This window comes from Xenopus laevis, chromosome 1L (assembly GCF_017654675.1).
Source record: "Xenopus laevis strain J_2021 chromosome 1L, Xenopus_laevis_v10.1, whole genome shotgun sequence".
NCBI classification, from domain to species: domain Eukaryota; kingdom Metazoa; phylum Chordata; class Amphibia; order Anura; family Pipidae; genus Xenopus; species Xenopus laevis.
Genome location: NC_054371.1, coordinates 200971012 through 200988747, shown reverse-complemented (window position 1 = coordinate 200988747; position 17736 = coordinate 200971012). Strand labels below are relative to the sequence as shown.

The 17736-nt window shown below is 41.7% G+C and overlaps 1 protein-coding gene across 1 annotated transcript in view; it reads right to left on the bottom strand.

The window, feature by feature from the left end:
* Positions 1-17736, bottom strand: part of sv2c.L (synaptic vesicle glycoprotein 2C L homeolog) — a 111488-nt gene that overhangs the window by 47314 nt on the left and 46438 nt on the right. The window contains exon 3 of the mRNA XM_018265337.2: positions 8411-8591. Within this exon, the coding sequence (XP_018120826.1) occupies positions 8411-8591 (181 nt within the window). The remainder of the gene's footprint in view (positions 1-8410; positions 8592-17736) is intronic.

Genomic DNA, 17736 nt, shown 5'->3' with positions numbered 1-17736 from the left:
TTTATTTCCTTCAAATTCTGCTGCGTACCCCTCTGCTCAGCCCCTGGTTACAATCAGTGGTAGGGATGTAGCGAACGTCGGAAAAAAAGTTCGCGAACATATTCGCGAACTTGCGCAAAAACGCGAGCGGTTCGCGAACGGTTCGCGAACCCCATAGACTTCAATGGGAAGGCGAACTTTAACATCTAGAAAAGACATTTCTGGCCAGAAAAATGATTTTAAAGTTGTTTAAAGGGTGCAACGACCTGGACAGTGGCATGCCAGAGGGGGATCAAGGGCAAAAATGTATCTGAAAAATCTGCCTGTGTGTGCTTGGAAGAGATAGTGTAGGGGGAGAGCTGTTAGTGATTTCAGGGACAGATGATAGTAAGTTTGCTGGCTAGTAATCTGCTTGATACTGCTCTGTATTGGAGGGACAGAAGTCTGCAGGGATTTGAGGGACATTTTAGCTTAGGTAGCTTTGCTGGCTAGTAATCTACTGTTCTCTTTAAACAACTGCCATACGTTGACCTTGTAGGCATTGTTTGCCCAGTTTTTTTGGACGCAGCCACTGAAGCACAGTTGCCAGAAAAAATATGCCATATAAATGCTGAAAATAGTCATTTTTCGCCATACGTTGACCTTGTAGACATTGTTTGCCCAGTTTTTTTGGACGCAGCCACTGAAGCACAGTTGCCAGAAAAATTATGCCATATAAATGCTGAAAATATAAATTTTTTTGGTTGCAGCCACTGAAGCACAGAGGCCAGAAAAATTACGCCATATAAATGCAGAAAATATGCATTTTTTTGGTCGCAGCCACTGAAGCACAGTTGACAGAAAAATTATGCCATATAAATGCTGAAAATATAAACTTTTTTGGTTGCAGCCACTGAAGCACAGAGGCCAGAAAAATTATGCCATATAAATGCAGAAAACATGCATTTTTTTGGTCGCAGCCACTGAAGCACAGTTGACAGAAAAATTATGCCATATAAATGCTGAAAATATAAATTTTTTGGTTGCAGCCACTGAAGCACAGAGGCCAGAAAAATTATGCCATATAAATGCAGAAAATATGCATTTTTTTGGTCGCAGCCACTGAAGCACAGTTGCCAGAAAAAATATGCCATATAAATGCTGAAAATAGTCATTTTTTGCCATATACGTTGAGTCAACGTATGGCAAAAAATGACTATTTTCAGCATTTATATGGCATATTTTTTCTGGCCTCTGTGCTTCAGTGGCTGCGGCCAAAAAAACTGGGCAAACAATGCCTACAAGGTCAACGTCGTTGACCTTGTAGGCATTGTTTGCCCAGTTTTTTTGGCCGCAGCCACTGAAGCACAGAGGCCAGAAAAAATATGCCATATAAATGCTGAAAATAGTCATTTTTTTGGTCGCAGCCACTGAAGCACAGTTGCCAGAAAAATTATGCCATATAAATGCTGAAAATATAAATTTTTTTGGTTGCAGCCACTGAAGCACAGAGGCCAGAAAAATTATGCCATATAAATGCAGAAAATATGCATTTTTTTGGTTGCAGCCACTGAAGCACAGAGGCCAGAAAAATTATGCCATATAAATGCAGAAAATATGCATTTTTTTGGATGCAGCCACTGAAGCACAGTTGCCAGAAAAAATATGCCATATAAATGCTGAAAATAGTCATTTTTTGCCATACGTTGACCTTGTAGACATTGTTTGCCCAGTTTTTTTGGTTGCAGCCACTGAAGCACAGAGGCCAGAAAAAATTAAACCAGTAGGGTTTGCACCCTAGTTTGTAACGGTGGCGGAGGGAGGAGGAGGACGCTAAAGGACAGCTGTGTGTGGAGTCATGAGGCTTGAAGAGAAGGACAGCTGCATAGAAGTCAGAACAAGTCTTCCGGCGTGCAGTAACCCTCCGAGATCCACCCCTCATTCATTTTAATAAAGGTCAGGTAATCGACACTTTTGTGACCTAGGCGAGTTCTCTTCTCAGTTACAATCCCTCCTGCTGCACTGAAGGTCCTTTCTGAGAGCACACTTGAGGCTGGGCAAGACAAGAGGTTCATGGCAAATTGTGACAGCTCTGGCCACAGATCAAGCCTGCGCACCCAGTAGTCCAGGGGTTCATCGCTCCTCAGAGTGTCGATATCTGCAGTTAATGCCAGGTAGTCCGCTACCTGCCGGTCGAGGCGTTCTTTGAGGGTGGATCCAGAAGGGTTGTGGCGCTGCCTTGGACAGAAAAACATTTGCATGTCTGACGTTACAGACTGGCCAAAGGGCTTTGTCCTTGCAGGTGTGCTCGTGGCAGGATTACTGGCACCTCTGCCCCTGGAATGTTGATGAGTTCCTGAAGTGACATCACCCTTAAAAGCATTGTACAACATGTTTTGCAGGCTGGTTTGTAAATGCCGCATCTTTTCGGACTTGTGGTATGTTGGTAACATTTCTGACACTTTATGCTTGTACCGAGGGTCTAGTAGCGTTGCGACCCAGTACAGGTCCTTCTCCTTAAGCCTCTTGATACGGGGGTCCTTCAACAGGCATGACAGCATGAAAGACCCCATTCTCACAAGGTTGGATGCAGAGCTATCCATCTCCGCTTCCTCATTATCAAGGACTGCATCATCCACGGTCTCCTCCCCCCAGCCACGTACAAGACCAGGGGTCCCCAAAAGGTCACCACTAGCCCCCTGGGAAGCCTGCTCCTGTTGGTCCTCCTCCTCCTCCTCCACAAAGCCACCTTCCTCCTCTGACTCCACTTCTGGCACCTCTCCCTGCGTTGCAGCAGGTGCCTGGGTTCGTTCTGGTGATTCCGACCAGAAATCGTGCGCTTCCAGCTCCTCGTCACGCTGGTCTACAGCCTCATCTGTCACTCGTCGCACGGCACGCTCCAGGAAGAAAGCGAAGGGTATTAGGTCGCTGATGGTGCCTTCGGTGCGACTGACCATATTTGTCACCTCTTCAAAAGGTCGCATGAGCCTGCAGGCATCGCGCATAAGCACCCAGTAACGGGGGAAAAAAATCCCCAGCTGTGCAGATCCAGTCCTACCACCCAGTTCAAAAAGGTACTCGTTGACGGCCCTTTGTTGTTGCAGCAGACGTTCCAACATAAGGAGCGTTGAATTCCAGCGAGTCTGGCTGTCAGAAATCAAACGCCTGACTGGCATGTTGTAGCGCTGCTGAATGTCAGCAAGGCGTGCCATGGCTGTGTAGGAACGTCTGAAATGGGCCGACACCTTTCTGGACTGGGTGAGAACGTCCTGGAATCCTGGGTACTTGGAGACAAAACGTTGGACTATTAAATTTAACACATGTGCCATGCAGGGCACATGTGTTAAATTGCCTAGTCTCAACGCTGCCAACAGATTGCTTCCATTGTCACACACCACTTTTCCGATCTGCAGTTGGTGTGGGGTCAGCCACCGATCGGCCTGTGACTGCAGAGATGACAGGAGTACAGATCCGGTATGGTTTTTGCTTTCCAGGCACGTCATCCCCAAGACAGCGTGACAACGGCGTACCTGGCACGTCGAATAGCCTAGGGGGAGCTGGGGGTGCACAGGTGTGGAGGAGGAGAAGGAGGACCCAGCAGCAGAGTAAGAAGAAGAAGAAGACGAGGTAGAGAGCGATGGAGGAGTAGAGGTGGTGGCAGAACCGCGTGCAATCCGTGGCGGTGACACCAACTCCACTGTTGTTGTTGAGCTACCCATTCCCTGCTTCCCAGCCATTACCAAGTTCACCCAGTGGGCAGTGTAGGTGACATACCTGCCCTGACCATGCTTGGAGGACCATGCGTCAGTAGTCATATGGACCTTTGGCCCAACACTAAGTGACAGAGATGCGGTAACTTGGCTCTGCACATGTTGGTACAGGTGTGGTATTCCCTTTTTAGAAAAAAAATTGCGGCTGGGTACCTTCCACTGCGGTGTCCCAATTGCTACAAATTTGCGGAAGGCCTCAGAGTCCACCAGCTGGTATGGTAAAAGCTGGCGGGCTAAGAGTGCAGACAAGCCAGCTGTCAGACGCCGGGCAAGGGGTGACAGTCAGACATTGGCTTCTTACGCTCAAACATGGCCTTCACAGAAACTTGGCTGGTGGCAGATGACTGGGAATGGGAACAGGTGGTCAAGGTGGAAGGCGGAGTGGAGGGTGGTTCAGACGGGTCAAGGAGAGCAGAGGTAGAGCAGTAAGATGCTGGACCAGAAGGAGTGTGGCTTTTAGTTTGCCTGTTGCCTTTGAGGTGTTGCTCCCAAAGTGCTTTGTGCTTGCCGCTCATGTGCCTTCGCATAGAAGTTGTACCTATGTGGCTGTTGGGCTTACCAAGGCTCAGTTTCTGACTGCACTCATTGCAAATTACAATGCTTTTGTCAGAGGCACACACATTAAAAAAATCCCACACTGCTGACTTTTTGGAAGTGTGCGATCTGGCGGTAACAGTAGAAGTTGGCGGAGTTGGCGGTATTGGCGGCAATGGCGGGTGCGTTGGCCGGCTGAACACAGGTGCCGATACATGTTGTTGCCCTGCTGATCCCTGCGGGCTGTCCTCCCTGCTTCTTCTAAGTCTTATTCTCCTACTGCCTCTCTGACTCTCCGTCTCTCCATCTGAACTACCCTCCTCTTGCTCTCTTCTACTAGGCACCCACAAAACATCAATCTCCTCATCATCATTCTCCTCAGATGCATCAATTTCTTCTGACACATCACAGAAGGAAGCAGCAGCGGGGACCTCCTCCTCATCACTCATTATGTCCATCTCTATCGTGTTCTCTGCCAGAATTAAATCTGGTGTAAGGTCCTCATCTCCTTCATCTTCTTCTGGCAATAATGGTTGCGCATTACTCAGTTCAAGAAACTCATTGGAAAATAACTCCTCTGACCCCAGTGAAGAAGGGGCACCGGTGGTGGAGGAAGTGTTACGTGGGTGGCCATAGCAGTGGAGGATGAGGAGGATGTTGTGGTAAAGTTAGAAACGGTAGAGGATGGGGTGTGCTGTGTAAGCCAGTCAACTACCTCTTCAGCATTTTGGGAGTTCAGGGTCATTGGCTTTTTAAAACTGGGCAATTTGCTAGGGCCACAGGATTGCATAGCAGCACGGCCCCTAGCACGGCCTCTGCGTGGCGGCCTGCCTTTGCCTGGCATTATTTTTAAAAAAACAACAACAACAACAAAAACTCAGTTGGTTTTTCTGGAAACGATAATACACACAGCTAGATGGCGGGTTGAAGAAAACACTGTGCAAATAATGCTACAAAGTCAACGTATACACTACTACAGCGGTGGATACGGATTACGTAAAATATATGAATGCTGCTTGAAAAAAAGTAACTCAAGTGGTTTTTCTAGAGACGATAATATTATCAATATTTAGACAAAATGTGAACAAGGTCACACAGCTCGATGGCGGGTTGAAGAAAACAGTGTGCAAATAATGCCTACAAGGCCAACGTATACACTACTACAGCGGTGGATACGGATTACGTAAAATATATGAATGCTGCTTGAAAAAAGTGACTCCGGTGTTTTTTCTGGAGACGGTAATATTATGGATATTTAGACAGAATGGGAACAAGGTCACACAGCTCGATGGCGGGTTGAAGAAAACAGTGTGCAAATAATGCCTACAAGGCCAACGTATACACTACTACAGCGGTGGATACGGATTACGTAAAATATATGAATGCTGCTTGAAAAAAGTGACTCCGGTGTTTTTTCTGGAGACGGTAATATTATGGATATTTAGACAGAATGGGAACAAGGTCACACAGCTCGATGGCGGGTTGAAGAAAACAGTGTGCAAATAATGCCTACAAGGCCAACGTATTCACTACTACAGCGGTGGATACGGATTACGTAAAATATATGAATGCTGCTTGAAAAAAGTGACTCCGGTGTTTTTTCTGGAGACGGTAATATTATGGATATTTAGACAGAATGGGAACAAGGTCACACAGCTCGATGGCGGGTTGAAGAAAACAGTGTGCAAATAATGCCTACAAGGCCAACGTATACACTACTACAGCGGTGGATACGGATTACGTAAAATATATGAATGCTGCTTGAAAAAAAGTAACTCAAGTGGTTTTTCTAGAGACGATAATATTATCAATATTTAGACAAAATGTGAACAAGGTCACACAGCTCGATGGCGGGTTGAAGAAAACAGTGTGCAAATAATGCCTACAAGGCCAACGTATACACTACTACAGCGGTGGATACGGATTACGTAAAATATATGAATGCTGCTTGAAAAAAGTGACTCCGGTGTTTTTTCTGGAGACGGTAATATTATGGATATTTAGACAGAATGTGAACAAGGTCACACAGCTCGATGGCGGGTTGAAGAAAACAGTGTACAAATAATGCCTACAAGGCCAACGTATACACTACTACAGCGGTGGATACGGATTACGTAAAATATATGAATGCTGCTTGAAAAAAGTGACTCCGGTGTTTTTTCTGGAGACGGTAATATTATGGATATTTAGACAGAATGGGAACAAGGTCACACAGCTCGATGGCGGGTTGAAGAAAACAGTGTGCAAATAATGCCTACAAGGCCAACGTATACACTACTACAGCGGTGGATACGGATTACGTAAAATATATGAATGCTGCTTGAAAAAAGTGACTCCGGTGTTTTTTCTGGAGACGGTAATATTATGGATATTTAGACAGAATGGGAACAAGGTCACACAGCTCGATGGCGGGTTGAAGAAAACAGTGTGCAAATAATGCCTACAAGGCCAACGTATACACTACTACAGCGGTGGATACGGATTACGTAAAATATATTATGGCTGCTTGAAAAAAGTGACTCCGGTGTTTTTTCTGGAGACGGTAATATTATGGATATTTAGACAGAATGTGAACAAGGTCACACAGCTCGATGGCGGGTTGAAGAAAACAGTGTGCAAATAATGCCTACAGGGCAAATAATGCCTAAAAGGTCAACTTATACACTACTACAGCGGTAGTAAAATAAAAAAAAGTAAAATAAAAAAAAAATGAATATTAAAAAAAAAAAATTAAAGTTGGTGCTGCTGAACTACTAGGAGCAGCAGATTAGCACACCAGTCCCACTCCCCAACACTGCTAGACTAATAGCACTGGGCTCTTATAGTAGTAGTAGTAGTAGTAGTAGTAGTAGTAGTAGTAAAACAACAAAAAAATAAATAAAAGCAGTCCTTACAAGGACTACTGTTATTGCAGCAGTCAGCAGATGAGATCAGAAGCAGGACAGCTGCCCACTGCAGCTACATACAGAGCACTGCAGTAGAAGGTAGATTACTAGCCAGCAAAGCTACCTAAGCTTAAATGTCCCTCAAACCCCTGCAGACTTCTGTCCCTCCAATAACAGAGCAGTATCAAAACGATTACTAGCCAGCAAACTTTCAACTGTCCCTGAAATCACTAACAGGCAGCAGCTCTCTCCCTACACTATCTCTTCAGCACACACAGGCAGAGTGAAAAAACGCTGCAGGGCTTCGGTTTTTATAGGGAAGGGGAGTGGTCCAGGGGAGAGCTTCCTGATTGGCTGCCATGTACCTGCTGGTCTGGGGTGAGAGGGCAAAAAAAAGCGCCAACAATGGCGAACCCAAAATGGCGAACGTCGCGCGACGTTCGCGAACTTCCGGCGAGCGCGAACACCCGATGTTCGCGCGAACAAGTTCGCCGGCGAACAGTTCGCGACATCTCTAATCAGTGGTGTAACTAGATATCACTGAGCCCCACAGCAAATTATTTTTCAGACCCCAAAAATGTCTATAGGTTGACCTGTTTTACCAATATTTATTGAAATTGTAAATGAATTAGGGCCTCCTCGGGCCCCTATATCATCTGGGCCCCCCTGCAGTTGCAGAGTCTGCTTCCTCTATAGTTACGCCCTTGGAATGAAATAGCAGTAGCTTTTGGACACAAGTTACATAGTTCATTTGGGTTTAAAAAAAGACAAAAGTCCAAAAAGTTCAACCCTTCCAAATGACCCCCAGTACATTAATACTCAAAACAGTGCTTTGCCTGCTGGCCATAATTTAATTTTAACTCAGAATACTGGTGCTGAAGTTGGATTTTTCCAAAAATATAAATTATGACAGACATAAATAAATATATGACAGACAGAACACATTCCCCTGGAATTTGTTTTGCTAAAGCACTAACCGGGAGCATCCTGACATAAAGAAGGGCACATTGGTCCCCGTTTATAAGATATAAGGCACATCCCTGCTTTATAGAATCCACAAACAGTAGTATAGCACAGGGACATCTTCTACAGAGTGATAGTACAAATTGTTGTCAGAAAACACCTCTGCAACAGTTTAAAATATTTTATGGTATAAAAAAGTGTATATATGTAGTAGCTGAAAACGTTGTTAATTAGAAGTGCATAAAAATAAAAGAAATTGAATTTGAATTTGAAATTGAAATTGATATGAAGACAACTTACCCGAATCCTGAGAGTAAACGGCAAACTAAGAAAAGTCCATAGCCCTGGACAAAAGAAGAGAGGAAGGCGAAGAATCCATTGACAGACATGCATATAAGAAGAGACTGCTTTCTTCCAACCTTGTCTGCCAGGCCTCCCCAGAAGAACGCTCCAATCATCATTCCCAAATAAACTATACTCCCTGTGGAACACAAAGAACATTGGTATTAGATCAGCTTCCCTCACAGCCAAGAGCTTCCATCATCCAATTCTCCATATTATCCCACATATTACAGCAGCATTTAATCACAGTTGTCTAAAAGGCCAAAATCTGGGCAATTGGGCAACCTGTGGTTCAGAACTCTATTTGGCATAATATTAGGTCATTTTATGTTGTGAATCACCCTTAGATGCGTTAATAATGCCCATGCTGACAGTTATTCCAAGTTATTGCACCCAATTCACTTGACTGAATGGTGGGATTAATGTTGGAGTGATGGATTACCTCAATGCGCACTTCATTCCATTTTTGCACTTGGATTTGAGAATGAGTACTATTTTGCTATTGCTTGTTAAAGGAACAGTAACTCCAAAAAAATGAAAGTGGTTTAAATTGTGAAGGGGGGATTTTCCCTTGACAAAGGCTATAGTGCCGAAACGTTGGGGTATTCTAATTTTTGGCAAAGTGTATCCGTTCCTTGTGGTTTTTTTTTCCTTTTTGCCTTAATATCTATCTGATGTACATTTTACATGTACATTTTCAGGCAATTTCACTATTTTTTAAGAGCTGTCGGTTGAAAAAATCATGAAAATCTGAGCTTTTCCTGCAAAGGTCATTTTTGGGAAAATGTCATAATAAATAAGTGTTAAAAACCTGAGCGGGTTAGATCGGAGTTTGTAGCAGCCGATATTGAGATAAATTCGGACCTTGACAAATAACCCCCTCACGGGGTTTCACCCGAAAATATAGTGAAATTGCCCGAAACCCCCGACACAACCAAAAATCAATGGGACTGTTCCCATTGACTTTTATGCAACCTCAACAGGTTTGAGATGCTGTGTTTTTATATTTTTTTTTATACTTTTTAGCCCTCGGGGGTATTAATAAATTCCAAAAAATTCATGATTTTTTTTAAGCCTACTATAACACAAAAAAATCAAACATTTTTCGGATTTTGGGGAATTTCAGGTATTCAGAGCTTGGTAAATAACCCCGTAAGGGTCTGGCCACACGGGCAGTTTCCGGGAGATTACCCGCCAGGCGACACATCATCTCTTCTTCGCTGCGACTAATATCCCCGATCTGCCTTCCACCGGCTAAAATGAAAATCGTCTGGGGACAGGCACTCGAAAGTGTTTTGTTTTCTGAAGTCGCCTGAAGTTTCCTCATGAGGCAATTATGGGCGACTTCGGAAAACGAAGCGCTCGAAAGCATTTCTATGATTCAATGCCTAGAGGCAGATTCACAAGATAAATAGCCGTTGCGCTGACCACTGAGACCCTAACAAATGACAGACTCCATAAATCTAAAGCATGAATCACGTGGCACAAGGGCAGCCATTTATATGTCACACAGGGACAGAGAATCATTCCAAGACGTTCGAATTCCCTAAGCGCCCTGACTTCATATTCTAAAGTGCAAACACAGCAAACTTCAGTCACATTTAGTTATATGCATGCACATGGATATTGTTGGGGGGATATGAATGCTCAGTACAAGATATACGTATATATATATATATATACACACATCACGAGGCCACTGCACACGCTTGCTGATAAGTTACATACCCTGGTGCTCCCACGGATCAGGGATTCAAATATAGGTAAGTAGATGCCGGTGCACACATGGAATTTTTTAAATAAATACTCCTTTATTATATATATATATATATTGTGGGGGTTCACTCGCTGGTATGCTGCAAATGAGAGCATTAACAGAAATATCCAGCCTCCTGGCTAACACAAAATAAATGTTTTTCTTTCTCTCATGAAGCTGAGCACTGCAGCAGTTTGTCTCACACACATTCAGCCCTGCTGCTCAGCATCAGATGTACTAAATAAGCCTAGGGCCTCTTGAAAACCTGGCCTACGGATTTGGGAATCCGTCCCACCCTACTCTTGCGGGTTCCCAGTAAGACCAGTCCCGGATCATCAATTACAAAAGCCGTGCAGAGTGAAGGAATAGAATAAAAAAAACTTAGAATTTAAAATGTTTTTTTTGGCTACTTCGACCATCAAATGGGCTACTTCGACCTTCGACTACGACTTCGATTCAAACTAAAAATCGTTCTAATATTCGACCATGGGGAATATTATAGGAAGGTCCCCATAGGCTTTGCAATCTTTTTTTGGTCGAAGAAAAATCATTTGATTGATGGATTAAAATCCTTCGAATTGAACGATTCGAAGGATTTAATCGTTCAATCGAACGATTTAACTTCGACAGTCGAATATTGAGGGTTAATTAACCCTCGATATTCAACCATAAGTAAATTTGCCCCATAGTGTTTCTCGGCTAACAGCACTACTGGTCTCACCTCAGTAACAATATCTGAGAATCCGTGGCCCAACATACATTCCATTAATCACCTTTTTGTCACCATACCACAATATATATATATATATATATATATATATATATATATATATATATATATATACACATTCAGTATTTGAAGCAGAGTTACAGTTAGTCAGATATATCCTTTTGCAGAAAATATAAAAGATAACTCACATATACGTCAATGCTCTTTTAAAAAGCATCTGTTCTTCAAATGTTTCTAAATACATGTGTGTAACAGAGTGATAATGGGGTAGGCTAGTCTGTATTGCACAGGAAAATCCATTAGATATTCACAGTTTTGGGATCAGATTTATAAAAGCAGGAATTTGTTTTCCTTTTAAAAATGTTGTGAGCTGTCGATAAAAAATATGTATCCTCTGGGTTAATATTTTGTGTAAAAATTCTCCAGATTGATCAAATGTGTAAAAATATATAAACCCTGCTTGATAAGAATAAAATGCAAGAAATCAAATTGGCTTTTGAAAAAATGTTACATTGAAAATGTCTCTGATTTCTATCCTTATATATACAGTACATAGTATGCGTGATGAGCTTAAAGGGATATAGTATATACAGGTATGGGACCTGTTATCCAGGGTGCTCCAGTCCTGGGGTTTTCTGGATAACAGATCTTTCTGTAATTTGGATCTTCACACCTTAAGGCTTCTAGAAAATCATTTAAACCTTAAATAAACCCGATAGGCTTGCTTTGCTTCCCAAACTGTCTAGCGGTTGACCTGTTTTACCAATAATTATTGAAATTGTACATGAATTAGGGCCTCATGGGGCCCCTTTACCCATACCTCCCAACTGTCCCTTTTTTCGGAGGGACAGTCCCTCTTTTGACAGCTCAACCCGCAGTCCCTCATTTGTACTGGAAAGTCCCTCTTTTCTCTGCACTGAACAGCCAGAAAAAGAAACAATGTTTCTCACTTAATTGGCTTTTAGCAGAGAGCCAAGAACAGCCACAGGTGCAAATAAGATACTTTGTAACAATTTTGAAACACAAAAACACAGTTTAGATAAGGAGAAATATTTTCAAATTTTCATAACCTGCCAAATTTTGTAAAACAAACATGGTAATTATGTGGTGTGGCCACAGAAAGGGGTGTGGTCAAAAAATTGCTGCGCTACGTGCGGGAAAAATGTTTTTTTCTCCCTCTTTTTACTTCCAAAATGTTGGGAGGTATGCTTTAACTCCTGGGCCCCCTGCAGCCGTAGGGTCTGCTTCCTCTGTAGTTACGCCCCTGTACAGCATACCTCCCAACTGTCCCGTTTTTAGAGGAACAGTCCCTCTTGTTACGTCAGGGAGACTTGCTTGTGTTATATCTTTATTATATGCAATATGTGTATATTGTATATATACATTGTGATTTGTATCTATGAATGTTGTGTAATTTACATATTACATATTAGATAGTATCAGGACATAACAAAGACAAGCTTCAAAGACACTCTATGTAGAATACAGTTGTTAAATCCCCTCCCCTTTGACCAGGGGCAGCTGGAAAAGCAAACCTTCCTGTCTACACACTGCCTTTCCCCATTCCATTGTCCTGATTCTGGAATGAACTGCCTCAGGAATCCATGCCCTACCCCCCAAGATTAATGTATTGGTCACTGACCAATCAGAACCTGACATGAACTTATGGTCAGTCTATAGGTTAATACAATAGGCTAAGTTAGAGAGAGAGTCCTGAGAGTTCCTGAAGTGAGGACATGCCAGACCAAATGGAAGGATGAGTATCCGAGAGGCAGTGGATTTAGATCCAACATATACATATTTGTAATTGTCTTTGTAACTATTTGTTATACATTCTATGTAGTGTAACTTGTTTTATGTCTATTATTTCTGTAGATATGTGTCAATAGTTTTTGTAAATAAATATATATATTTTGATTGAACTATCTCTTTCGTTAAAGAACCCTTATAACCAGGAATACTTATGTACATGTGTATATGAGAATAAATATACATATTTACATAAATATATCCTTGGTCAACACTCTTTTGACAGCTCAACCTGCAGTCCCTCATTTGTACTGGAAAGTCCAGTTTTTCTCTGCACTGAACAGCCAGAAAAAGAAACAAAGTTTCTAATTAATTGGCTTTTGGCAGAGAGCCCAGAACAGCCACAACAGAGGATAAGATACATTTGTAACAATTTAAATGTCTAGATAAGTAACAAGTAATTGTAACAATTAAAGATAACAGGTGCCTTGGGGAAAGTTAGAATCACAGCTTAAAGGGCAATTCACCTTCATTAGCAAAACTGTAATAACTGAAAAAAACAGAAATATGTAAAACTTTTATAACCTGTGAAATTTTGTAAAATGAACATGTTAAGTAGGGCCACAAAAATGGGGCTTCTTTGTCCCTCTTTTTATTTCCAAAATGTTGGGAGGTATGGACAGTATATTTAGCTGTACACATGAGAATTTTCTTAGTAGAAGATGAATCCTGAATGCCATTTTCATCCCTTTGCAGTAGGAAGCTTGATAACTGCTGTTTGTGCACTATAAACCCGAGCAACAAGGTATGCCGTTCCAAATAATAGATTGCATTGTCACGAGTGGACCTTCCCCCTAGCAGCTGTGTGTGCTGATAAGGAGAATACACGCTGAAGGAACAGTGAGAACCAGAGACTTTGTACCGAATAATCAGTGTGACTTCTGTTTTTATGCACCTTATCTGCTTGACTAATATTATTGGCTTCACATCTATCTTTTGCTGAGTGTGAACTGCAGAGATTCACAGGTTTGTGTTCATAGAAGACCGTAGTGTTACTGGAAGTTCCTGGGCCCTGAGCATAATGTTTTAATGGAAACCCGTTACCCAGAAGCTCTGAATTACGGGTTTAATTCCAGCTTGGGCACTATCTGCAAGGAGTTGGTATGTTCTTCTGGGTACTTTGGTTTCCTCATACTCCCCAAAAACCTACAGGAGCTTTATTGGCTTCTGATAAAACTGACCATAGTGTGTCTGAATGTGATAGGGACCTTAGATTGTAAGCTCCACCAGGGCAGGGACTGATGTGAATAATATATTACCTCTTTAGAGATCTGTTGCAGAATATGTTGCACCAACATATTATATTTTATATATGTTATATTATATTATATATATATATATATATCAGTCCACGAAAGCACTCACAGCAGTCGCCATCCAGCGTGTATCAACAAATCAATTATTGGTGCATGCTATATCAACACGTTTCGGCTATCACGTATATATATATATATATATATATATATATATATATATATATATACATGCATAATAATAATGTCTATAATAATAATATAATGATTACTATACACCAGACAAGCATCACTATAAACTGAATTCAATATTATATTGCCATAAAAGGCACCTATCCAGTTGATGGAAAAAATGCTATTGGGCCCCTAAGACTCTTAGGGGTGCATTTACTAACAATTGAATTTTGGTTTTTTCCACGAATCTCTAAAAATTTGTGGTTTTCCTATTTTTTTTTAAAAAAGTTCTAAAAATGCAAAATATATTAAAAAAAACACGAAAACCTCTCATAGAAAACTTTGCCAGGTAAAAGTTGTTGAGGTCCTATAGAAGCGAATGGGAGTGTAACGATATGTTACCCTGGTGGTCTAGTGGTTTACTCTGTAGGTGGCGGGGACGCCCGCCACATGCCTCTGCTGGTTCCCCTATGGTGCGTGCGGCTGCTCCCTTCCGGATTTATGCGCCGGTGTGATGATGTCATCACGCAATGGCACGCAATTCAAATTGTATTTAAGGGGATTTCAGTGCTATAGAAGTTGCCCGTTGTAGGTTCAATTTAGGTTGTTCCCAGTGCTATTTCTAATTATCCCTATTGAGCTTCTGGTGACCCTTGCCTTGCCTGACTATTCTGAACTCTGTATCCTGATCCTTGCCTGGCTGTTTATTCTGAACTCTCCTAGCTGACCATTGCCTGTCTGATTACTCTACATTCCCAAATCCTGTTTCCGTCCTGTCTGACTATTCTACTCTCTCCAATCCTGATTCCGGCCTGTCTAAATATTCTTAACCCTGCTTGTGCTGGCCCAGCCTGTTCGTCCACTCTACATTGTCTGGTCTGTCTTCCAAGCTGTGTTGTCTTCCATCCAGTATCCTTGGTGAAACAATCATGCCCCTTTGCTCATCCAGAACCTTTAGCTTTGCTCCTCTCTTAGTAAGACCTGGCAGCATCCAATTAGCTGAGGTCTCCTCCTGAGGTGAAAGGCGGCTGTTAAAGGCAGAAGCAAGAGCCGAGACCAGGGAGCCCAGCACTGGGTCTGGAGTTAGGGTGCTGGACATCGCAGTAAGCTGAGCCAATCCATTTGGACTGTTTTAAATCAATTAGGTTTTCAGATTTTTTTTCTAGAAATTGTCCGGATAACCCGAATTTTTATAGGTTTCCGAGGTATATATATCTTTTAAGCACATAGTTCAGTTTTATTTTCCGTTCTTACTTTGTTTATTCGGATCTTTTAATAAATCTTATGACATTTGTAGTTTTGGTCATTTTTGTTACTTCCCAAATTCACTAACGAACGCTGGCGTAAATTCGCTAGTGTTACTTCGCACCCTTAGGCCTGGCGAATTTTCGCAACGGACGTAACTACGCAAATTCACTAACGCGCGCATTGTACTGAATGCTACCTTTTACGCTAGACTTCCTTTGCCACCTCAGACCGGGCGAAGCGCAATAGAGTAGATAGGGATTGCTTCAAAAAAAGTACAAGTTTTTTCTAAGTCCCAAAAAACGCTGGCGTTTTTTCTATATTATGGGTGATAGGCTGAAAAAGATCGAAAAAAATTTTGGGGCTCCCCTCCTTCCCCCCTACATTTCCTAACTCATGGCAACTTAACTATACAGTGGGCACATGTGTAGGGCAAAATAAAAAATTTTATTTAATGTTTTGAAGGTTTCCCAGGCATTTGTAGTGATTGTACGCATTCCTCCATTAAATTTTGAATTTGGCGCCGTATGCAGATTAACCATTGCTAGCAACTTCGCAACCTTACACTACCCCTGAGCGCAACTTCGGATTTTAGTGAATTTGCGGAGCGCTGGCGAAACTACGCCTGGCGAAGTCTGGCGAAGTGCGGCGAAGTTACGCCTGGCGCAACTACGAATCTTAGTGAATTTGCATCTGTGAGTTTAGTCATAGTTTCAAAAAATTTAAAACCATTACAATCTGACCTTTGATAAATAGACCCCCACGAATGTGAAAAATGAGTAGCAGCTGTCATTATGTAGAATAAAACATGGCTGTCTGCATTAGGAGCTCATGCCCTAGGAGCATTTTTTTTGGCCAAACTATAGATTTCCATAGGTATGACTGGTTTAAATTCACTGCAGAAATAAAAATAACACATAAAAGTCTATGTAGTAGAAAACTGAAGATAACATAACTGTTTTATGTACAAGCAGGCAGTGCTAGACAAACCATTAGTCTGTCTGACCCCAGGGAACAGCAAAGGCTGCCTAAAATTCATTGCCTCTTAGACAAAAGCATGAAATAGCTGGAGACATCACTGTATCACCTCTTCTTGTTGTGTCAGTCTTCTTTATTGCTTTCTGAGCACTCATAACCTCTGAGTATCCGGCTCTCCCTTGCTCACAAGATTCCACTGATCTATTTAATCCTTTTAATGCCACTGACAGCAGACTTCTTTTCCAGAAGCAAACATTATGACTCTGACTGTTGCAGGGCATGGTATTTCCATGCTGTTTATGCTGGATTTATTCTGGCACTCAGGCAGCCATTATTAATCAGATATAATGGGGCCAATTTACTAACATTCTTATTTGTATTTTTTTCACTAATCATATTTTTTTCTCTAAAAATGTTATGTCTCTAAAACTCTAAAAATGTGAGATTTATGATGTAAAAAGCCCACAAAAAACTCTAATGCCAAGTAAAAGCAGTCATGGTCCTATAGAGGTCAATGGGAACTGTGCTGATCCTATTGGACATTTTTTTTGGCCATTCAGACTTTTTTTGCTAGTAATTGTGCGATAAACTTGAATCTTTAGAGGTTTTCATATATTTCTTAGTGCATCGCTCAGTGATTTTTTTGTAATTTGGATCTTTTAGTAAACAATATGGCATTCATAGAGACATGAGTTTGTCTGTGGTTTCAAACACCTCTAAAACCACTAAAATAAGAATGTTGGTAAATGGGTCTCCCGTGTAATAATAAACGCTGAGACCATTGATAAACGCTGAGCCCTTTCACAGGGGATTTCTACAATGTAGTAATGGAGTAAAATGGCCATTGCAGTTATTGTCAATAAGAATTTTTATTGAATACACTGCAAATTCCGCTGATGCAATTCCACGGGCGCGTTGGGGCATTAAATTCTTTTGTGTGTTTGTAAAACTTATATTACATTTGCTAGAAGGGATAACTGCAGTGAACACATTTTTCCCATTAACAATGTTTATGACATCCTCCCACTTATACTCTATCCTCCAATATTAGAGCACATATACAGTAGTATTTAATCTATGCCCTAAAATAGCCACTGTCTGATGTGTAGACCCAGTAGAGAGATATTTAGTAAAGAATTCAGAGTAGGTCACCTTCCTTTCTCAAACAAAGCAACAGTTCAATATCCTACAGTGCCTTTAACCAATCTATTACTGTGTAATTGTGGACTATTTTTGCTATATCTAGAAAGTAAATGAAGCTGGCCATGATACAGCTAAAGATCCGTTCATTTATCAACGTGGCCAAACAAGCAGATCTTGCCCATACACCATGCCAAAT